Source organism: Corvus kubaryi, unplaced genomic scaffold (assembly GCF_017639235.1).
Source record: "Corvus kubaryi isolate FWS band 111438036 unplaced genomic scaffold, C.kubaryi_AGA036_p1.0 37172, whole genome shotgun sequence".
Classification (NCBI taxonomy): Eukaryota; Metazoa; Chordata; class Aves; order Passeriformes; family Corvidae; genus Corvus; species Corvus kubaryi.
Genome location: NW_024581047.1, coordinates 1,238,291 through 1,261,923, shown reverse-complemented (window position 1 = coordinate 1,261,923; position 23,633 = coordinate 1,238,291). Strand labels below are relative to the sequence as shown.

Genomic DNA, 23,633 nt, shown 5'->3' with positions numbered 1-23,633 from the left:
GCAGATGTTTTGGCACATCTAAATCTATGTATTTACCTGGGCCTGCCTGGGGAATGGCAATCTAGGTGGAAATGTAGCTTGGTCTTGATGAAGGTAACTAGAGCTGGAACTGTCTTCAGCTGTGGCTTGTTGAAGAACACAGATTTAGGTGTCAACTAATCCCCCAGGGACAGGTGAGCCTCAAATCCCTTTCGCAAGTAGCAGTGGATTTTAACAGTTTGTTCACCAACATTAGTTGTACTTACTAATGGTGGTACAATTGTTGTATGTCCTGACAGCACCCTAAGGAAAAACTGAGACTGGTTTAACTCGAAAAGTGCCAGGGGCCCACTTCTCTTTTTGCAGGTTATGTGGAACAAACTGTGGTGGGATTGTCCTGTGACAGAGGTCTAGGGCCTCAATCTGTCCTTTGCCAAAGACTTTAAGACTCTAAGTGCTTCCCTAGCTGATTTGTTGTGGGTTATACTTAAATCCACATTAAAATCTCCCCAGAAAAACATGCAGATCTGTGTGTTCTCAGGTGTCTTCTCATTCTTGCTGCCTTTCACCGTTGTCTTCTCCCACTGCTTTCCTGTACTCTTAGCCTTAGACTCATTAAAGTGTGTTTGTGCCCCAACTACATGAGCTGTTAAACTTGCAGGAAATGTGAGGACTAAATCTATATAAAGGAAAATTTAATGTTTTATTTATATTTCATCATCAAACAGAGTATTATATACATGTTTGGTTATCATACATTAATTTGGCCTTTGTTGATCCATCAGCTACCAGAGATGGTGAGGTGACAAACCTTTCAGAGGTTACCTCAGAAGTGTTTCTGTTTCTCAGTTTGGATTTAAGTATCAAACCCACTTGCAAAGCTCTTTATAAATCAGACACAAATAGTTTTGATGCATTTGAAGGAAATAAATTTCACAGCAGTACTTACTGTGTAATAGGGAAATTGTAGTATTCTAAGGAAAGAAAATATTCTTCCTAAGGCAATATATGTAAAATTAATAATAATAATAATAATAATAATAATAATAATAGGATGATGATTATGCCAGGATGACACCTTGTACAGTAAAAATCTTTCACTGTAGTGTTCAGACTTCAAATAATTGAAAAAAGGGCAAGATATCACCAGAAGTACTAGACTCACTGGAAAAAAAATAGTTTTGTGTTTGTTTTGCTTTTTTTTCCTATCCCAGTAGGTCAAGTTCTATTTTCCTTTTCTGTACTCTAAGGGATGTAAGTGCAACTCACTTGGCACCTCTGTGGATTTAACAGAGGGGAACTGAGAGCAGAATGAGACCAAATATCTGTGTAAGTATTGACAGTTTTAAATAACAACTAAGGGTTTATGGCAGCAGTATGGTTTTGAAAAAGTGGTTGCAGAAATAATCCAACAGTCCCCAGGACACAAACAAGGACAAATATCCAGAGAAACAGCCTGTCCACTACCATGGCAACATACTTCCAATCTTCAATGACCTGGAAGAAAAAGCCAATTAAAGATATTAGCAATTTGTCATATTCTTTTGGTCTTCCTCATGCTAGTGCTGAGTTTCTGTTTATGGAAATAAAAGGAAACAAATCTCAAGGTTCAGGGAATAAACTGACTTTAGGCTTGGTAAGGGATTTTTTTCCTACAACCCTTCTGAGCAGTGGAGAAAAATACAGTAAATCTTTTTTAGCATTCTTGGATACATCAGATACTGAGTGTGGCTGCCTGGTGTGGTGCCAGCCCCAAAGGACCCACAGTATAATCCAATTAGGGAATTATTTTTCTTTAATTTTAGTTTGTAAATGCTATTAATCTCAGTGAGCAAAAATAGATGGTGTTTACTGCTGTTAAGGTTATCTTCAGAGTTCTTTTCTTATCAGCAGTCATCTTATTCATGGGGTTTAATGCATATTAATACTATTGCTTTTATTAAAATCCCTTTTTGCCTTGCATATGTTGTCTGTAAAAGTCATGGCCTTAGATTCTGTCTCAGACTGAAGTGACTAATTGGGCTATTATTGTAAAGGGGAAATATATCAATTTTCATTTGCATCTCAGGAATAATTTTTCCTCTCTCATTGATTCTAGTTACAGATGGGATGTCCTCACATCAGTGACTTTATCATCCTTGTCAGTTGAATCATGTCTGATATTAGAATATTACATATTTTTCCTTCAGTGCACACTTTTAATTCCCACCACTGCTAATGGGAATTGAATACTTCTGCAGCCAGACCATATAAATGTACATGAGCAGTTGTTATCAGACCATTGTGATGAGGGAAGGAAGCAGAGAATAAAGTTATGAATCTAGAAAAATTATGTAAAATATCAGAGGACCCTATGTGAAAAGCATTAAGTGGATTTTAAATATATAAAATGCTCTTGAAAGTTGTTCTTACTATCAAGTTAAAGCTTTGTAGATCATTTAGTGTGCAACACATTCCTGCAAGAATTTCTGAGCTATTAGAAGACCTTTTCCTACACTATGAAGTCGGCTTCTGTTCAGTCAGCTTCAGTGTTTACAAGCTCATGTCTAATGTTAATAGCTGAACTTCTTTATTTATATTGACAGTAATTTCAGTTAATAGAAAACATGAACTACTCAGCAGCATGCTCCTCTAGGGACTTCTGCAAGATCAGAAACCAGACTTTATTTAATCTGCTTGGCTGAGGGAGGGGAAGCACAACAGGAATTGAGAACCTGGAGTCTCACTGGGGTGTGGGTTAGAGAGGGGACAATGGTAGGTATGAGGATGATTTTTCCCAACCGTGAGTGCTTGTCTAAAAAAAACCCCTGAGTTTTCCAAGCATTATTCACAGAGTGTTTATATCAGCTCAATTGTGCTAGCTAGTGGCCTGTGAGTAGGGTGGGGGAATAGAGCAGCAGCAGCACTGCTTAAATAAAGTACTTCTCCTAACCAGTAATTAATCTGGTTTAACTCAAATGAAAGAAGTGTCAGCTCTGCTGAGGTTTTTAATCCTACCCATCGTGTTTGCCATATACAGACAGTTGTCTTAGCCCAGAAAGGCTGTCTGCAAAGGCCTTCTACCAATTTTACTAAATTCTTCTGTTGTGCTCAGTTAGGTAAATAAATGCTTGAGCTGCAGGTACATTGTTTCTGGTTAACTTGGCCTGGCCATGGGTCGAATCACAGTCTTACTGATTCACAGTGGTGAAAAATATTCTATTTCTAACCTGGAACTGAATATTGTTTTCTTCCCCTGGCAATCACCACTTGAATGTGACAACAAAGCTTTTTAGAGTGTTTCATGACTTACTGGACAATCAGCAAACTCCTTTTGTAGAAATAGCCATGTTATTTATCAGGTGAGTGTTTGCAGTTACCAAATTGCTGTTCATTAAGTTCTTTTAATGGCATAAATTATTTCCTCTTATGAGCTATACCTAGAATCTCTCTAAAATTTGACAATAGGTCAAATATGCTTTCTGAGGAATAGCATGTTACAGAGGAGGGCAGGAGATGAAGTTTGGAAGGACAGGGATTTCTCAGTTTTACTTACACTCTGGTCGTTGTCATCGCTTTTCATGTGCTCTGCTATAAAACTGACTCCATCAATTGCTTCTTGCACTTCCGGAGAAAATTTCGCACCTGTTCTTAACCTAAAATCTCGATGACTGCTGACATTGTCAAGTGTCTCAGAGACTTTCATATCATATCTTTTGGCAGAGGCTGTATTCAAAAAATAGGTAGAGTTCTTGTAGAAGTCAGAGGGCTCCATACAAGGATTCTCTGCTTTTGTCTTTTTGCAGTTGCACGGCTTCTGCCGGGGAGAATTATTTTCTGGGCGCTTCATGAACAGATAGGCTGGGAGTCTTTCAAGGAAAACCAGCTTTACCCAGGGGGGCATAGTGTGAGTACTTGGAGATCTGTGGTGGACATTGAGCACACAGACACTGGTAACTATTGAGAAGGTCACCAGCACCATTGTAAACATGAGATACTTCCCAATCAGTGGAACATCTAGAGATGTTGGAGGGACAATTTTGGAGATCAGCAGCAAGAACACAGTCAAGGCAAGCAACACAGATATGCATAAGGTCATTTTTTCACCACAGTCTGAAGGCAAGTAGAATACCAGGATGGCTAAGGATGTAATTAGCACACAGGGAATGATAAGATTAATGGTATAAAAAAGTGGTTTCCTTTTAATAATGAAATCGTATGTCACATCAACATAATTGGGGTCCAGAGGATTTACAGTCCTTCTTCCTGGGAGTGCTACAATGTCCCACTCTCCACTTGGCGTGAAGTCGTCCATGCTTGCCATGGAAGTCTTAAGCACCATATCAATTTCTGTGTGGTCATATGTCCAGGATCGGAACTTCAGTGTGCAGTTTTGTTGGTCAAATGGGAAATGCTTCACCTCAATCTTGCAGGCACTCTTGTAAATGGCTGGTGGCAACCAGCGAATGCTTCCATTGTTCTTTACAATGGCATTTGTGTACAGTGAGACTTCGTATGTGCCATCCGCACTAAGGAGAGGAGAGAAGAGAAGGGAGAGAAGGTGATAAAATATTAGGAGGAAAAATACAGTTGAAAACAGAAAAGGTTTGATATTCTTGGTCTTGTGGGCCTCAGTTGGTCCAAGAATCAAAGTTTAGTAATATTTTTGTTTTGAAATCCATGTTGTAGAGAACTATGACTTGATAGGGAGATCAATGTATGCATTTCTCCCAGTCAGAGAGTTGATTTTTGGTCCAATACTTAGAGAAAAAAATTTATAAAATTATTATTAAAAACCAAATACACACCTCTGTTTCATCAATGTGTTTTGTAACTGTTTGCTCAAGTAATTAAAGCTTACTACATCTCTGAAGGCTGAGCAAGAGTGAGATCATCCCATGTGAAAATGGAGGTACCTTTGATCTGGAACACAGCCACTGCTAAGAGCACAGAGCAACACTCCTAGATGACTTGGACAAGGAAATAAGGATGAGCAGCATTAGTTAGAAATGCAGGGAGAGTGTAGGCAGAGGAAATGTAATTATATTGGTTATAATTTATTGCATCACTCCAGTTAATGTTTACTTATTACAAAACCAGAACAGACAAGCCACAGCATTCTTAGTGCCCACAAATAATCTTGGCTTTGTATCTCTTCCAACTGCTGAGCTTCCACCAAGAGAGTCTTCTACATTGTGATGGGCCCTTTAACTCAGGGAGAAGATCATTATCAGTCAATAGTATCTTCTCCTGCTCAATATTCTGGTCAAACAAGGTGGGGCTGTTTAAGCCAGTAAGTATCCTGAGGTAGTATTCTTGTTTGTTGACAAGACGTAGTGGAAAATAGTTATTTCAGTGCTAAGGGTGATTTTTGTTTTCTAAGCAGGGAAATGCTACAAATATCTAAAGCTTGGCACATGTGCCTGAATCAGTTAGGTTTGGCTCTAGAAAGGGCTCACCTGGGTGAAGCAATGAGTCCCTGGCACTGAGATGAGATCTTTGGAGCTAATTCATGCAGACAGTGAAACAACCAGATGGAGAAGTGAGTGGCTACATCCACTAATAGGGGTTGTTAGTTCATTGTCAATAAAACAGCTATTTTTTTTAGAAATTAATTGTATCTTAGTTCTCACATATCTGTGCTCCCTGAGTTAGCTTTGCCATCGTGCAATACCATGTGCTGGGCAGACTCCTGGGCTGGGAATATGTGGGTTCTAGTGCTGGCTGCCCTGTCTCAGTTGTGGGAAAAGGCTGGGCTGCAGTCTCAGAGCCCTCTGCACAGACCACAGACAGAGCTGTGCACGTGGGGATCTGCTTTGTGTTTTCCTGAGCAGCTTGAACTGACTGATGCCTGTGAAACTCTGCTCCAGCAGCAGTAAATTACATGGAGCTGTCCTTTAGCTAAAATTTAATTGAAGCTTTGTACTAACATAGAAATCAACACAGTGGGGCTTGTTCCTGTGCATTTAAGAAACCTTTTGAAACTATTTCTGTTCTTACAAACCATTAAATGGTATTACTTGGCCAGTAGCAAAAAGAAGCAGAGGGCAGAGGCACAATTTACCAGAACAAGCTTAGAGCAGGCAGAGTACATCCTAATCCACTGACTGAATTATTTTGTGACTAATACACTAGTTTTAAAGGTGCATCAAATCTGATTTCCAGTAGTATGATTCCAAGGACTTAACTCAGTTATATATAAACTTCCTGAGCTTCCCATCTGTGTATGTTCATAAATCATCATGTGTTCATGAATTCATTGGTTTTCAAAGTATCATAAAAGTATAAATTTTGATAATTTTTCAAAAGAACCCTGTTTATCATCCACTTCAAGGTTTTGCCAGAGACTTAAACCAAAGCGAAACAAAATTGTCAGTTAGCATTTATTTGTTTGAAAGAGGAACTGAGGTGTGATCTGTCGTCAAGTTTATTTTTCTCAGTACTATAAAGCAACGTGGTCAAGTGTTGACAGATTTATTATGTATTCATATAATGGATTTTTTCAATGCTTTATGAAAATAGAATATAATTTGGCTTTCTGCATGAACATGAACTCTTGGAGTTATGGTATGTGTGAACTTTGTAACAGATTTATGTCCTGGGGTCTGTGGTAGAAAAAGGAGTGGGGAAAGAAGGAGACAAAACTCTTATCTCAGACCCTAAGATGTCTGATAGGATTCCAGATGTCTTCTTGCAACTGCAGTTATACCTACAATCCATTCTTTCCATACAGTCTATTTTCATATAAATCTGTCTCAGTTGTGAGCCTTGTCATGGATCCTCTGCTGTAACCATTCACACTGCAGACATCTTCCAGCTCTACCAGAATTTCTTTAACCAGAGCACTGATTTTACTAAAACTATCTTTGAGCCCAGTAGCCCAGTCAGATACACTTGAAACTATCTAAAAGATACAAAATTCAGTTTTAAAATTTTACCAGACCTACTTCATTGTTTCTGATGCTTGTACCTTGGTTAAAATTTTGTTCATTGTCTGCATAAACTATACCCATTTTACTTACTTATTGTAAAGCACAATGTCTGGCAACCAGATGTGTTTTGCAGGTATTCTCAGCTTATTTATTCCTTCATAGTCAGAGGGCTTCCAAGCCAGCCGATAATCAATCCACTCCTAAGAGAAGAATTGTACAGTAGTGATGGGAGTGTCCTGACCAGCACTAACAAAACAATCATTTGATGGAGTGAAAGCAGTCGCATTTGTGGTTTGCGAGAGCCGTTTCTCTGTGGGTTTGTTACCTGGTTCAGCCAGACGTTTGTAGTCATGATCTGCTCCCGTTCATTCTGCAGGGAAAAACAGAGACAAAAATTGGCCTCTAAAATGTTTTACTTTATTGCAGTAATAAGACTTATTCAGTGGGTTTTTGAACATGATTTTGTCTAGTGTAGTTCAAGACAGACATTTCTCTGAGGAAGATGGCCAGTCTTGTACACATACTGATGATAAATAGTAATCCCATAAATGTAGAATTCCTAATGCCTTTTAATAAGAACAGTTATGGGAAGAGTGAGTATGATTCTTGCCAAGCTTGATTTCCTCCCCCCACCCCACTTCTCCACCTTTGATTTGAAACAGAAGGGACATTTGACCATTAAGGAGGCCTAGAGGAGGTTGTGTCAGGTTGGTGTAAGGTTTGCCATGTAATCTTTCAGCTGGCAGGCTCTGCTTCATGAACTACTGTCTCTGGACAGCAGTCCAGAAGAGAAACCTCCCTGCAGAAGATCTGTCAGTATTATTTCTGCGGGAAAATGAGTTAATTCTCTGATCCTGAAGATGCTTAAGATTGTTAGAGCCTACAAGAGGCCTAATTTTGTGTTCTGCTTGAAGAGTGAGGCTATAGAGGGATAGGGGCTGAGCTGTGCTATTCTCAATCCCTGCCCATTCATCTACCTTTTCTAGGTTGTTGATCACTGGGGCCTCTAGGGCAAGACGTCTCCCTTTTTATGCCCAGAATCTGCAGTCTGGGGGGGACACTGTGCTCGTGGTGGTAGTGCAGGACGTAGGGAGGCATGTCTGTGTCCAGGTGGAGTTCCCCAGGAGAGAGAGAGCACTTGAACTCGAGTCATCTGGTATACATGGCATTAAATCCTGTATGTATATGTATATACATCCATGTGTATCTATATATATTATATCCAGTCTGCATGTGTGTATGAAACCTCAACTGTTTGTACAGTTTCCCTTTCATTCCATCAGAGTCTCTCTCATTTCCTCTTGAATTTCAGAACATAAATTCTTTATGTCTCTAAAAGTTTGCAGCAGTCCAGTCACTAGCCCTTACACAAAATCTGACAGGGAGGCAGTCATCTGTATCTTCTTTGTCATCCAGGGAGAGACTTGAAAGCCCCAGTGGAGAAAATTATTCCTGCTTACGTGCTGGCTCTCGTTCCCATTGCCGTTGTTAACCTCTCCTAGCAATGATGTGTTTATACCTTGGAATAACTGTCAAACATATGCTAATCTTGTGGGTGAAAATGTCTTTCAGACCCATTGAAATAATTTTATTGAATATGAGGAGTTGCTTACATGAGGATTGTTTTAACCATGTTAACCTATTCCAGCCAGAACTAATTTACAACATTCCACTGTTCTTTGTTGATATGCCTGATATTTCATGTGATTTGAATCTGGCTTTGTAGCTTATTTTCAGGCCATTGAACCACGTCAGAAGAAAATGGATTAGCATTCCACTGATGGTGGATGGAGTGCACATTGCTGGTCTGCACAGTCCAGGATAGGTCCTGACCTGGGGTAAGTTAGAGTAGCTGTACTGAAATCAGTGGAATGATTTTGAATTTTAGCTAGATGGAATTTTAACGGATGAAGATATGGTCCTGTCCTTCAATGCTTAGGCATAGACTGATTTCCCTGTTGTAGCTCCATTGTGAGGTATAAAACCAGTAAATTGCATGTATGGGCTCTGCCTATTAATAGTATTACACAAATGAGAAACGAACAGAGATGTAGCAATACTAATATCACTTTTACTTAGAGTGCTGTGCAGGTAGTATTGAATTTAAAGGCATAGCCTAATTTTAACTTACCACACTGATGAGCTGTGCCAGGGAAACCTGCAGTTCTATAGATACCAGCTGGGAGGAGTTGACAGCTGGTCGAATTAACTTATTATATCTGTCAGGACTCAGTAGGTGGTTCATTAGTTTTTCTTCAGCATCTGCTGCCATGCTTCCTGTAAAGCATCACAAAACAGGATTATGGAAGGGAGACTAAAGTGACATGGTGTAGGGATCACAGAATATCTGTGCATCAGATCATCTTTGGGAAATAATGACAGCTTTTGATTTTCTAAAGACTGTAGGCTTGTGTGAACAGGAGGATATGCTGCTTGCACCAATATCTGCTCTGCTGAAGTTGACTGTCTTTCACAGAGCACAGATGAAAGCAGATCAATCAGAACCCTTTGGGGGTTTTTTGCAATAAAATGTGAAACTAAAATTTATAGATACTTTTGGGATTACACTCAGAAAATGGGAGCAAACCACCCTCTTAATAGCAAGCGAAGAATTATTCTATGATCCAAAGGCAGGGGGTCCAGCTGTGACTTCTCTCTTTAGTGCCGTAGGAGAAAGAGTTGCAGGTACACATACAACTTTAAAGACTCTGATTTACGTAGAGAAAACCAGGGGATAAGCTGTAGGAGTCATAAAGGATTTTTTAATGACTGAGGACTCTCTGGTAGCTAGTGATGTTTCTGTTTCAAAATTTGAAAACCTAAGGCAGTATGTTAGCCTTATTTTATGTGGAAGTAAAACCTGATTTGTGGCCTAGCACAAATACTGTAAATCTTTGATTGCCAAAGCTGGAGTCCAGTGACTACAAAATATAGTATCTACAGGTTACTATCAAACAAGCCTGATCGTTCCCCATGGAGCAGAACAGCTTCTGGCACAACCCCAGGGTAGTTCATTCTGTTCTCATGTTCTTTGTGTGCTTTTTAAAGTCATCCCAGTGGACTTTTCAAACCACTATTGACCACCTGATAATACTGATGAGCAAGGTCCCGGTAACATCCTGCCAACAGAACTGACCCAGAGACATTGTGCTGTGTGTCGGGCAGTTCTGTGTTGTGATGCTGATGAAATTACAGTGTTAGTGAAAGCAGGTTCCAATGCAATTGATAGAATGATTCTTCTGTAGAAAAGGTCACCTAATTCAGCTCACCTAATTCAACTCTAGATATTGCAGAAATGAGGGTAGTGTCCTTACAGCATACTTGCTTCATTACTTCCCAGAGCAGTTCCACACAGTAAAAAAACATTGGCCATGCAAGTATTTTAAATTTGTGGTGCATTAATTTATTCTGGGGTTTTTTTATGTTGTAGCATATGTATGAAATCTGGGGAAAGGCAGACATCAAAAGGCCAGGATCAAATAAGCAGCCAAAGTTTGTGGAAGGTGCCAAGTTTCCTTGTGAACTGGGCTGTAAGCTGCTAGGCTGAACAAGTCTCTCTTGAAACCTGAAATTCTTCTGAATCCAGCTCAGGTTAAAAAATTACCCTAAGACCTTCTTGTTTCTGATCCAGTGAGAAAGTGGAGTGAGGTAAGAGGAAAGATTATCAAACAGAGATTTCACATCTAAGAACAACTTTTACTCAAGCTCTGTGGAAAGGTTGAGGTAAACACCAGGCCTGATTTAATTCTTGTAAGACCAGGATGTGCTGTGGCCTGGTAGCCCAATTTTTTTCACAATTACTGAATATAACATTGTTCTTCAGAATAGGCTTTTCAAATACTTTCCAAGGCATTTGGGAAAACAAATTAGGATGAATGTATCTGTGTTTGTTGGGTCAGTGTGTTTTTAGATTCACACTTGCTTTATACCTCCCTGCAAGTCATTATAAAAGCCCTATACCGTGTGATATTTATTGTTCTCAATGCAAGGTGCCTAATCAAAAGCTTATCAAGCCAGAGCTGTGCTGAGTCTTGCTAAGCTTCAGATTCTGGGGTGGTTTTTTGTGTATAGCAATCAAGGAAAAGCTAAATTTGATACTGTGAAGTGGGCCACATTCTAGGAATGAATCTTTTTGTGGTTATAAGGATAGGTTAGAAGTCCTGTGGTAGTTAAAGAGAGAACCCTGGTTGAAGTTATTTTATTATGTGGTTTGGTGGAGTTTTCTGTTGGGTTTGTTTGTAGTATTTTTTTAGTAGACATTCCCACTGTTGCATATATAAGATGGCTATAATTCTAATATAAATAAATTGTCAGTTGGTTTGTTTCATTTAGTGGTCACTGAATGCTGTTAGCAAAGATGGTAAGTTCTTGTTTGAATTGTTAACTATATTTTCACTGCGCTGCTACCTTTGTCTGTGAATATTCCAGCACAGAGAGTATTTGCTAAACAGGGAGTAAGAAGTTGGAACTGCAGAATATTTGCAGAAAGCTAATTCTGGATTTGTAATTAGTTTTTACTCTGAAACCCATGTTTAGCAATCACAGTCGTCTGGTCTGCAAATCGAAACATACTGTGGGGTCTGCATGTCTGATGAGAACAGCTCAGAGTTCCAAGTGCTTTTATAAACTTTATGCAGATTAATGACAAGCCATGACTTTAATTATAAAAAGTATTTATTCAACAATGAATCGCTTTGAGAAATTATTACCTGTTCTTAGTGAAGGCATTCCTTCACTAGGGATGATCCTTTAAAAAACTGCCATTCCATCCCAGCCTTCGTAACTTAATAATCAGAAATAAAGCTCAAAGGGGCCACTCTGTCACCTCACTCAGAAGCCTGTATCTTACACCACTAGATGTCAGCCCTGCACTGCCTTAAAACTTGTTAAAACCAATCTCTGTAAATACTGGGGAAAAATGAGTGATTCTTGTATGATTTTTATAGTCTACTTTCCATTAACAATCTGCATATAAATCAGATGGCACCTAATGAGAACAAAATTACCAGGCATCCAGTTTCATCTTTACATGCACTGTGTGTCAGTTGCCAGGCCTTTGAAACTTCTCTTTTTCCTCTCAGAGTTGGAAGAAATGAAGAGCAGTTTCCCCCACAAACTGTTTTTTTATCAAATAGCAGTAATCAGTAATAGCAGAGATGTTGCAGAGGGTAGACTGATGCTTTTAGACAAATGATTTTTACAACAATGATCAAGCAGTCCTAATTTGGGGGTGGAGTATTTTTGTGTATGGAAAGCAGTAATAAATAAAGCCCATCGGGGTGGATCCTGAGCTGGGGGAATTATTTTAGCTTCACTGAACATGCTACACATCTGCTCCTTGAAAAAGAGAGCAATTGCCACATAACTTGCAGTACACATTCCTCAGTAAGTTTGTTTTCTCTGTGGGAGTATAAGCATTAAAAAAAAATTGCACCAAGATGCTTCCAATTCCACAGCAGAAGAAACTAAACCACAGATTTCATTCACTCCCCTGTGGAGACTTTCCTTTTTACATAGTCTAATTTAAATACATAAAATGAAATAACTAGACATGCTGCCTTATGCTGTTTGTTTTCAGTGTAATGACAAATTTGTTAAGAGTGATTTCCACAGAAAAGAATAAGGAGCAATGCTGAGAGATACAGGCAAGTCCACTGTTATCACTGTCTACATTTCAAAATTTAACATAAGGCATATTTTCTGTGTTTCCCTTAATTTAGTTATTGTGATAAGCATTGAAATAGTATTTGTTTAGAAGTAACATTGGAGCATGTGTTATCATTTTAGTTCTTTACTCTCTCACAAATAAGTGACATACCAAATTCCCATCTGTAATTAGTAAAGAGCAAATGAGAAGCAGCAATGAAACAGTCCCGTTATCTTCTCTGAATTTACTTCATGATGTTGTTAATTCTCAACATACTCTCAAGCAAAAAGATTTTCATAACCTTTTAGAACAACACATGCTGATTTGGAATGCTTATTTTTCCAATGGAACTAGCAGTGAATTTATTGTATTTTAAAGACTTTTAATTTTTACATTGCAATTAATGCAAATAAAAAAGGAAATACTCAGGAGTTTAGAAGTGTATAATTTAAAAATCTAAAGTGGGCCTTCACTCTTCTTTTGATACAAAGCAGATGTTTTTTAAAGTTCCCTTTCAGAGACTGAAGAAACAAAACAAATGTGAGATAATAATGGGAAATATGTGATAATGGGAAATGTGTGATCTTGTCTTGGTTCAATTTCAGCCAGTTTCTCTCAGAACACTTCAGTGGAGCCTCTCCATGGGAAGAAGCTCCCATGGTAAATGCACTATTTCATGCTGCTGTCAGGCTGTTCATGTTGGCTAAAACATATCCAAGAAATCCTGACAGACTGAAGGAAATGTTCCTGAAGTACGTTTGCTTTTTGTAGCATATATTTACATATGACAACTTAATTTAAACTGTTTACATTCTAATTTAAAAAATTGGGAAGTATGAACTTTGCAAAATATAGGAACTTGAGCAAATAATGGTGGAGGGATGAGATCTGTCTTATTTTATGGATCACGTCATGGTTCATTTTTTCACCTTCAGCACAATATCCGCTTTTCCTATCACAGATGATCCTGGGAGCATCTAAAGGGATATTATTTAGTGATTATCACTGTCATCTCCTACAGTTATGTAATTTTATATCCAACTTAACTGTCTGTCCCTATCCATCGTAGTGCATTTGCTGATATCAAACAAGCTCAAAACAACACTAAAATAATCAATTTTATACATCCTCTTAAAGTCAGCAACCTCCTGAGGTGATGGTTACAAATTGTCTGCGAGCTCATGTCACTGTCCTACCTCCTACCCCCAAAAGCTCTCACTGTTCTGAAACTGTATGTGAAAGAAAAGGTCACTTACCGTTCAGACAAAAGGAGCCCACTACAAAGAGAACGAGGGAGTACATTTTCCTCCTGGCAGTAACAAGGAGAGGTGGATTACTGTTCTTCAGCTTAGACAGCTGGCAATAGGCTCTGTTTTCAGGGATGCACAGGGAAGAGATGTAAAAGCAAACCTGAATCTTGGAGGTATGAAATGCCTGGAAAGAGACAGACAGTAGGACCTGACAGAAGCGTTCTGCAAAGTGGAATTTTCGTGAGCATAGTGGTCCCTCCCCCTTTGCAGCTGTTTAAAGAGCTTTGCAAAGAGGAAAAGCAAATAAGAAGAGGGAACATAATGTGATAATGTTGAAAAAGAGGAAATGAAAGAGCAAGCTAAGGGACATGATGTGCGAGAGACAACTGCTTAATTCTTGCTACTAGATAACATTTAAAAAGCTTTCTGATTAATGAGTGCAATGGGTGGGAATAGCTGTGTGGGAAGAGCTGGTTATAACTTTGTGCCATAAAACCTCTTAGTGTCAGTAAATTATAGCCCCAGCAGAGGGTTATTTTCTGTGTCAAGAGAGAAAGTTTATTACCTACTGCCAACCCTTTTGCACTCCAAGGCCCACACATGTGATCTCTTTAAACTAGAGCTCCAAAAAATTTTTGGGAGCACCAAGAGAGGAACAGAAAATTTGTTGTCATTAGCATCTGACAGGATTTTTTAAAGAAAGCTAAAGCAATCTGTGGTGAAGTAGCAGATGGATAAAGACACTCCAGAGGAGCATTAGAGAAATTCTATGGAATTCATCTTTTAGTGCTGAAGGGTTTAGCAGAGTGTGGAGTGTCGTGTGTTTTGGGACTTGCCATGGGAAGATTTGTGTAGAAGGAAGGGGGAAGATCTTATGTGCCCTTTGCAAGCACTGTAGGACAGGCTGAAGTCCATGGATAGAAAAAAAACCAAACCAACTTTGATCCCCTGTAACTTCTAAACTTTTCTACATATGCATGTAATCAATTTTGTTTAGAGCTGCATTTATTGTATTTAGTGCTATGCAAATGTCTCAGATGATAAAAAGTTCTGTGGACTGTGTAGTGGAATTGATAGTTGATGACTTCTGTGTACTCAAAAAAATTTTGCAGCACACTGTTGCCTTACTGTTAAACATACCAACATGAATGTGCTGGGTTTGCTGCAGATTGTAATTGGTAAGTTGAGCCTGGTATCAGAGGTCACCTGTGCAAGTTACTGCCTGTTATTTTCAGTCTTTTTTTCCACTTTCATCACTCCTTTTTCTCCCTTATTCACTATCCATTAGCTAGAATTGGTTTAAATTGGGACTGTTTAGCCTGGAGAAGGCTCTGGGGAGACCTTACTGTGGCCTTTGAGTACTTAAAGGGGCTTATAAGAAAGATAAGGACAGCTGTTTTAATAGGACAAGGGGAAATGTTTTCAAACTAAAAGAGGTGGATTCAGTCTAGATATAAGGAATAACATTTTTATAATGAGGATGTTGAAACACTGGTTGCCCAGAGAAGTGGTAGATGGTAGAGGCCCCATCCAAGGAAACAGTCAGATTGGATGGGGCTCTGAGCAACTTGGTCTAGTTGAAGATGTCCCTGCTCATTGCAGGGTTGAGTTGGACTAGATGACCTTTAAAGGTCCCTTCCAACTGAAATTATTCTATGATTCTAAATAGTGTGGGACCTGAGGGGCATTGTGAATGGTTTCAGTAAGACAAACAGACCGGTCACGGTGGGGAAATCTACTTGACTTAAAATACCAGTGCAGTCCTAGTGAATACCTGTAAATAGCCCAACTGCATGAAAACATAACACCATTTCTCTGGTTTTCTCATGTTTAATCGACAGCATGTAGAAAAGAGACCTTGGAAAATTGTTCCCTTGCAACGGTCAGAAATCCTAGGTGGTGTGTCCCAAGTAAAGTCTTTATTCCGAGCCTTCCACTTTGTGCTTCTCACGACAGTGTGCTTGTCGTGTACCTTGTCAGAGGCTTGTACATCAGAGACCTTGCTACACTCTTGAGCCTGCTGGGCAAGATTGTCTCTCATAATGTACAAGGAATTGCTCTCGCAGAGCTGAGCCTTCAGTTAATAAGGATGTGTTTGAGCAAAGTACCAGTGTGCTGGGGAAGAAAGACTGCATCTGTTTCTCAGTTGATACTTTCTGATATGTGACCTATTTCTCCCCAAAGGCAAATCTTCCATCTGCCAACTCAGGCTCTGTGCTTTTGTGGTGGTTGTAGAAGGAACAGATGTATGGCCCCTGAAGTCACTGTGCTTGTATCATCTGTGCTACTTGGTGCTTGAGAGCTGAGTAGCAGCTCAGGGTATAACAAAACAGGCTGGGATTGCTTCATCAAAGCAGTGGCCCCTCACAGAGCCAAAGGGTCACAGACCATGCACTGATTGCTCTGGTTATCCTGCTGAAGCTGAGGTGGGAGGGAGGAATTACCACAGCTGGTTTTCATATTCCTTCCTTTGCTATCCACTTGTGTTCATTCATTGTGACACAGCACTCAAGGTCTTCCTTCATCACTTGTGCACTGCAACTGTTTTCCCCACAGTGATGCTGCAGGATTTCATTTGTTCTTTAAGCTGAGGTCCCGAAATGAAAAGCCTTTTTAGCAGACATTAGCATATGTGATATTGTGGATTTGCATGTTAATGCACTGTGAAAGCGTGGGAATGTCATGGCAGAGAGCCATTCACTGAACTGGCTGGGGGTTGTTACTGGTACTATCATGCTTTGCATGCCTTAGGGTATTAGAGCTCTCAGATGCATGAGGAATGCAAGATGTTCAAGTGTCCAGGGAAACTGGCAGTCCCCTTCTGTGGATTTATTATGGTGATTTCCATCTCCTGTCTGCATTAGGAAAGAACCAGTCAGAAATGCTGGAGCTTTCAAAGTGGAAGTAACCTGGGGTATAGCCAGCTTCCTTAATGACACAAGTACTGGTACAGGGAGTTTGCTGCAAAAGTAAACGCTTCTGGGTGGAAGGGCACAGTTAGTTTCCAGTAGTTGTGATGCTGAAATGATGTTTCTGAACACATAGGACTGACTTACTGTTGCACTAACAGAACAGCTGTCCCTTTCTGATTGAAAATTGCTACAGAAAATGTCAACTAATGGCAATTTCTTTTTCCTAGCCCCTTATAGACATGAAGTTAATGACATCTACCAAAGTCCTGGCTCGTGTCATCAGCAGCAAGGCTTACATTGCTTTCTGATTGGTTGAAAATGGAACTTCTTACAGGTAACTTCTGCAAATACCCAGAGGGCCCTGCAGGTAAAATCCTGGTTTTCCCTACTGACCACTACCTAGATGAGCTCATTAGAACAGCAGTGCTGGAGCTAACGTCTTGCATTCTTGGAATTTTTTTTCTTACAAGTGCACTAACAGTCCTATTAGAGACATGTGATGCCTCAGTCATTCTGGTGCTAATGTTTCTGGGTTAAATTGTATTGCTGCAGCTTCATTTCACAGTTTCACATTTCACACTACAGTGCTGTAGTGTAGCCCGATTTAAAATCTGCAAGGCAAAACAAAACTGTGGCACTGTAGTTCCAATAACTGTCAGCTGGATGAGCTCACAACTGTTAGTAGAAATTAATGGGAAGGGCAGGGGTATGTGGAACATCTAGTCTGTTGTAATCTAAAGCTTTGGAATTTAGTAAGCTTTTTTTGGATTAGTAGATGCTTTATACAGGAGAACTAGTTTTCATCCAGAGGCTTACTCTACAGGGATGGACTGTGTCTATGTGGGTAATCATATCATAAAGTCTGTTTCCTCCAGCATTTCTGTAGATGATTCGCCTTCCCAGATGGGTTCTAACCAATTTGTACAGGTATTTGTAATAAGCTTTGTAATAAGTAATTTGTAATAAGTCTTCAGGCAAGGCAAAACACCATCAAGCTTTTGCAAATGGCAGTGCAAAACAGCTGTGGATGCTACCAAATCAGGTAAATAACACTCCTTTAGGGTTTCAAATGATGATACTGTATGTTATCCCATCAGAATCTGCTCCAAACCCCCAAAATGTTCCAGAGAATTGCCACTCATAGCACTGGGACAATGTTAATAACAGTAATGACTCTGTAGCAATGGATGAGAGCTTTCATTGTTAAAATATGAATTACTATGGATAAATGAAAAGCCACCTTTCTGCTCTGGAATATGCCTGATGGCAGACCAAATCACTCCTGGAAAAACAGTGCTTTTGTTTTCTGGTTAATTTTGGAAGTTGTCACCATGTGCTTTGTGAGTTACAGGTGTGTTGTGTTTGTAGAGTACTTACACAATAATATTAAAGCCTCTAACAGTCAGTGATTACCTTCAACATCTTTAACCTTCAAAGTGCACAAGTGTAATGAGTCCAGAGAGCTCTCTAAAGCAGTGCAGAAGCAGCAGCTGGACATGCTGATGCTGTTTTGGAGCTGATATTTTTATTAGTCTCTTTTGCTTCCTCTTATGTGCTTTGAGATTTGTTGCACAAAAACCTGTTGAGTGCCCAATATATGACTGGCAAACAGTCATGCATTCTTTGAAAACATTGTAAATGAAGCTGTAGCCTTTCTTGCAATGCCTGTATTTTGTATGAAGTTAATAATAAGGGGCTAAGTATATGCACATCCTTGGCAATACCAGTGTGTTCTATATGCAGCATAAGCATTTTTGTGTGCTCTTACTTTCTGAAGTAAAAACTCTAAATGTAGATTCCAGGAGTAGGAAACAATTTCTTAAGTTTATGTGTCTTGCTACATTATTCTGACTAAGAAACTGTGCTTCTTTACTTGCCGAATCGCTGTAATTGTTGTGCAGTTTCCAGTTTTGGTGGAAAGTAAAGGTCTATTTGTAAATTTTTAGTATTCACAGTGTTTTCTAGATCCAGTAGAATTTCCCCTTTTAATCCTCATCACTTTCTTTATTATCAAACAGAGCCTAAGAGTCAGTTACTAAGGATTTATTTCCAGCATTTTTCAGTATTTACACCTTTCTACTGAAATACGTGAAAAGTCCTGTAGTGAAAACCTACAGCAAAAAGCTTTTTACCATGGGTGTCAAAAATTTTAATGTATATAATAACGTTGCTGTGAAATAAAACATCATTATCCCAAGAGTAAAGAATAAGCAGCCTGTGCTAAGGCAAATGCACAGTCAACTATGCAGATTGAAATTTTAATACCATTTACTACCGTGTTTTCTGCAGTAATTGGTAAGCTAATGAGAAAAGCTCTACTGTCTACCAAAAGTAGATGCTATGAATAAATCAAACGTGATCTTTTCAAGCTTTTTTGGAATTTAATGTTGCAGGGCCAGACCTGCAGATCCTGCTCAGACTGTAGGGTGATGTGAGTTTTATCCATGAGGTTGGCAAACTTTGTACTGGACAGACTGGTATTAGAAGGGTCACTTTTTTGGCAGTAAAATGATTTTGCTTCTCAAGATGCCTCTCTATACTACAGGATGCTAATAGCAATAGATAAGTACATACCTGGTCATCTGGAAAACCCAGCAGTGCTGTGGTGCAGAACACATTCACTGCAAAATTGTGAAAAGTTTTACTTGAATTCTAACCATTGCTCTTCAGTGAGACCGACCTGGCCACTGCTACCTCCTTCCTTGCTTTCACTGTGTTGGGCCCATGCCAGGGTAGTAATGGTTCTTTTGTACACTGGGCTTTTAGGATGAGACATTGGCATTTGTGGATTAATCTCCTGTTACTAAGATCACTTGTGTGCCAGAAAAATAAATAAACTCACAACTGTTTGTGGCACAGTCCAAAGGTTTTTCTCTTGCACCCAAGATGGAGGGAATTGTAACTTCTGTATCTGCACATCCCTTCAAATGGAGAAGCAGGAGAAGAGTGAAGGACAACTGTACTGTTTGAGGTTAACCTTTTTATTTGGAACTGCTACTTTTCAAAATGAGAAAAATGAAAAAGTGCACTGAAAAAAGAGGGCTTTAGGATACAAGACTGAGAGCCCAAATACATGGGCTTTGTTCTCAGCTCTACCGGTGAATCTCTGGGGCTGTATTTAGATAAGTACCATCCTTGCTCATTTTCCCCAGGTGTAAAACAAAGATAAGGATTTGCAAAGAATTAACTAATGTTTGTAGAGGGCTTGGATGGCAGGGAATGAAAAAGAATCATGAAAACACAAGGAAGCCATTTAGTATTTTGGCTTTCACACTTCTACTACCAAAGAGGCTTTTGCTTCCTTAACAAGCAAATGAAATGGATCCTGGGCTTGTCTGTCATGAAGTGAATTTGATCTCTCTAAACTGATTAATTAAACATGTTAAATGTAAAGAAATGTGGCCAGGACAGATTAGCAGGGCATGTGATTCTGTAAATATGGGAAGGCACTATGCATAAAATCTTCAATATGAGGGACTTTCCTCAAGGTCATTTACAAGTGTTTGGGTACAAGTCAGATTGTTCCTGCTGCACTGCAGAGAGGGATGGAACTGAAAACACAGGTGGAAAAGGTCTCACAGGTGGAGGGGCAGGTACAGCCTTAATTCTTGCCTAGAGAGAGGCTCCAAAATTAATACTTTAAATTTAGGGCTTTTATACCGTCTTAGCTTGGGAAGTAGCAGGCACTGGGAGTCTTGGAACCCAGAGGTCTGATACCAGAGCAGATAGCTGGGAGACGGAGCTCCAGGTTGGATGCAGGGGGCAGGGCTGAAGTGGAAGTCTAAGCGGGATCTTTCTTAGTTCTGTCCACAGCCAGGTACAGGACGGGGGCGAATGGCAGCAGGGAGTGCTGCCAGTCACCTTGATGGCGAGCACAGAGCTGGCAAAAGGACGGCAGCCCTGGGAAGGAAGGCTTTCGTACCAATGCATGGTCACCAAATGATCCATAGCCAGTCTACTGGATCTGCTGCTACTGAACCTGGGCTCTCTACTCGTGCTCAGCATTTGGGTTTGAGAGGGCATTGATTACTCTCCATGTGACCAGCCGGGCCCCAGGCTGTGTGTGAAAGCAGCAGCTGTGCCTGTTCCTAACAATGCTTGGGAGTCTCCTTGTCATGGCCTGGCCGTGCTAGACGTGTAGAAGCAGGAACAGCAGATGGCAACCAAGAGCTTGGCTGCTGGTGCACACACGGCAGTAATGGAAGCGTAATAAAGGGATATTATGCAGGGTAATAAAGCAATTCCCAGGTCTTGAATTTGAAAGTTCAGTATTTCTATCTCAAGTAACAAAAAAATTTTATAGAGTCATATGTCTGACAACCTGTTGGGGTTTTACTGCCTGCAAACTTTGCCATGTATAGAACTTGTGAACCTGTCATGTAACCTCTAGCATTTCCTCTGCCCTTCCTTCAACTTTGATATACTAAGAAAAATTAAAGGAATAGGAAACCATTTAGAAAAACACTCTAATTGTATATTCATTGTTTTTCCAAGCTGAAAATAGAGTTCCTTAGTTTGCTAGATAACAATCCAATTACACATCAATATACATTTAATGGAGAGATATGAGTATCTAAAGACAGGCACTTCTATTTGATGAGGGGTTTTGGTAACTTAGAGCAAGAATCCAAATTGAATTTAGATTTTTAAGTATGTGAAACTTTTGAAGCTCCATCAATGTCCCAAATTAAGTTGTTTTTTTTTTTGCCTTGCCCATCATACCACAGCAGAATTTGTTATTTCCAAGTCAAAGGAAGCACTTCTTTCTGTCTCCTCAGATTTGGCTTTTGTAAGTTTCTCTAATGCCTCTGGTTCTATCATCTGCACTGTGTGAAAGCAGTAATTTGTGCTGACATCATCTAACTGCCCTGAAGAAAAAATATGTTGCATATCACCAAGGAAAGGGAGAAATTTATATATAATTTAGGGCAATAATGGGTTTTAATTCACAAAGTCTTATAGTGTCTCACACACTGACAGATTCTACTATCATTAGCAACGTCTTGGGATTCTGTTGTGTGGATTTAATCAGTTATGACTGAAAGGAAATCATTAATAGGGCCTCAGTTTTCTAACCACTTATGGGGTTTATTATCCTTTGTGGCAGTTGTGCTTATGAGAACTCAGGAAATGTTTATTTTTCCAAGCAAGGAAACCCCCACAAATGCTTGATATTTTGGGGGTTGGTGGTAGTGAGGTGCTGATGCTGAATAACAGGCTGGGTCCTCCTCCCCAGCAGCAAACTCCTGTGACAGCCCAGACTGATGGATGGACATTTGGTGGTTATTTGTAGTTCTTAACCTGCCAGGGCTGAGCTCATGGCCCTGCCTTCAGCACACAACATGCCATGCAGGCAGCTGCAGTGCCCAAAGGGGGCACACCTACTCTCTATTTCCAGCCCGTGGTGCCCCTGAGCCACCCAGAGCTCACCGGGGGAGCTCTACCCAGCAGCATCTGTGACCTGATCTTTACCCTCCATGTGCACCTCATTGCTTCTGTGTTTTTTCCCAGTGGATGGACACCATGTTATATGACATACAAGGCAGTATATTGCCTATAGTTTAAGAAACTATGTTTCTGTTTTAAGAGATGAGGTATCTGATTGAGTAGCAAAATATTTGATTCAGCAGGTAATAGATCTGACTCACAGGGTCGTTTATTTGTTTCCTAAGTAGTACACATAAAGTGATTAACAAAGCATCTGGCTTACTACATGTTCTGGTTTGCTTTTTTTTTTTTATCCTGTATAATTAACTTATGTATGTCTGTGTGATTCCTCTCTAGCAGTCCATAAAATCTCTGTCAAACTGGGTTTGTGATATGTTTATGCCAGTGTGTGGTCAAAAACAATAATGGCCTTGTTGTCACATAAAACTCAACAGCAGTCACTCTGAATGTGGCCATGAGCTAAATATAAACATGGGATACATTTGCTTGTCAGTAAAGGTGGTGTATTTTTAGAATTCAACTGGAACCTTACAATTTCTTATATGTTATTGAGAAGCTTCAGAGACTACTGTGTCTTCCATAGCCAAAAACCTATTTTGAGTTCTACCCAGTGCAATCTGTACTCCATCTGCTCCTTATTTATGGCAGTCTGAAGCATGCCAGCATGCAAGGGAACAAAAGCCATCCTGTTTTGACTAGGCTAAGAACTGTGTCTGTGATATTCTTGTTACAGTCCCATTTGAGGCAGTAGGAGTAATTGATTTAGTGGGACTGGCACAAAACCAGACAGATCAGGTCAGATAAACACTAAACTAATTGTGTAAGGATTTTTCTTGCTGAAGATGTTTTAATAAATATTTTGTGTTGTCATAATTCCAATCAAAATGCCTGATTTTGAGTAAGTTGTAAATATTACAGGCACTGAACTGGAGATACCCTGAGGTGAACTGCTTCTAGTCTCTGATTGCCACTGATTTCCTTTCCCAGAGTTTTAAAAATAATCACATTCCTCTTTTTAAAATTCTTTTGGTTTAAGTGGCCACTTACCAGTGGAGCAGGAAGATGCTTGGTTTGAAGCATGTGCCCTCATTTGAAACTCAGAGCTAGGCTGGATATTTCTGCCTGTCCCTACCTTGTCTCTGACAGATGTGTCTTGACTTCTTATGATTTATCTCACTCTTTTCTGCCTAAATACTATTTTGTTGAGGTTCCAATTAGTTCTAAGAGCAATTAATTTTTGTAACAGCTGTCAGTGAGGAGTTATTTTTCACTTGAAGAGAACTGCTGAATGTGAGCATCTGAGAGAAAGGTGAATCCTTTGTCATTGGAGCTGTGAGATTTGTCCAAAGGAGGATACTCCTCTTCCCAGCCTTCCTGGTGACCTGAGTTCCTTTAACCCTGCACTTTGAGAAGATGATGTCCCTGATGCTGCTGTCATTGAAAGACAGAGATAAAGCAGTCTTAGACTGTGACATGAACGGGGTTG

General features: G+C 39.7%; 1 protein-coding gene across 2 annotated transcripts; it reads right to left on the bottom strand.

Moving 5' to 3' along the window:
* Nucleotides 1-663: 663 nt before the first annotated feature.
* CHRNB4 (cholinergic receptor nicotinic beta 4 subunit) lies at nucleotides 664-14,115 on the bottom strand. 2 transcript variants are annotated; one of them, XM_042021818.1, is made up of 7 exons: nucleotides 13,948-14,115; nucleotides 13,794-13,846; nucleotides 9,022-9,167; nucleotides 7,216-7,260; nucleotides 6,981-7,090; nucleotides 3,515-4,487; nucleotides 664-1,476 (listed from the first exon to the last, which is right to left on the bottom strand). In XM_042021818.1, the coding sequence occupies exons 2-7, from the start codon at nucleotides 13,837-13,839 to the stop codon at nucleotides 1,336-1,338; spliced, it is 1,461 nt and encodes a 486-aa protein (XP_041877752.1). In that variant the 5' UTR covers nucleotides 13,840-13,846; nucleotides 13,948-14,115; the 3' UTR covers nucleotides 664-1,335. The 2 variants fall into 2 exon arrangements, with proteins under 2 accessions (XP_041877752.1, XP_041877753.1); XM_042021819.1 differs by lacking the exon at nucleotides 9,022-9,167 and having other exon boundaries at nucleotides 13,794-14,114.
* Between the last annotated feature and the right edge of the window lie 9,518 nt (nucleotides 14,116-23,633).

Coding starts and splice junctions, on each gene's coding strand:
- CHRNB4 (XM_042021818.1), bottom strand. CDS start 13,839: ATGTACTCCCTCGTTCTCTTTGTAGTGGGCTCCTTTTGTCTGAACG. Junction 7,091..7,215: donor CAAACGTCTGGCTGAACCAG/GTAACAAACCCA, acceptor TTCTTCTCTTAG/GAGTGGATTGATTATCGGCT. Junction 4,488..6,980: donor GACATTGTGCTTTACAATAA/GTAAGTAAAATG, acceptor TCCTCTCCTTAG/TGCGGATGGCACATACGAAG.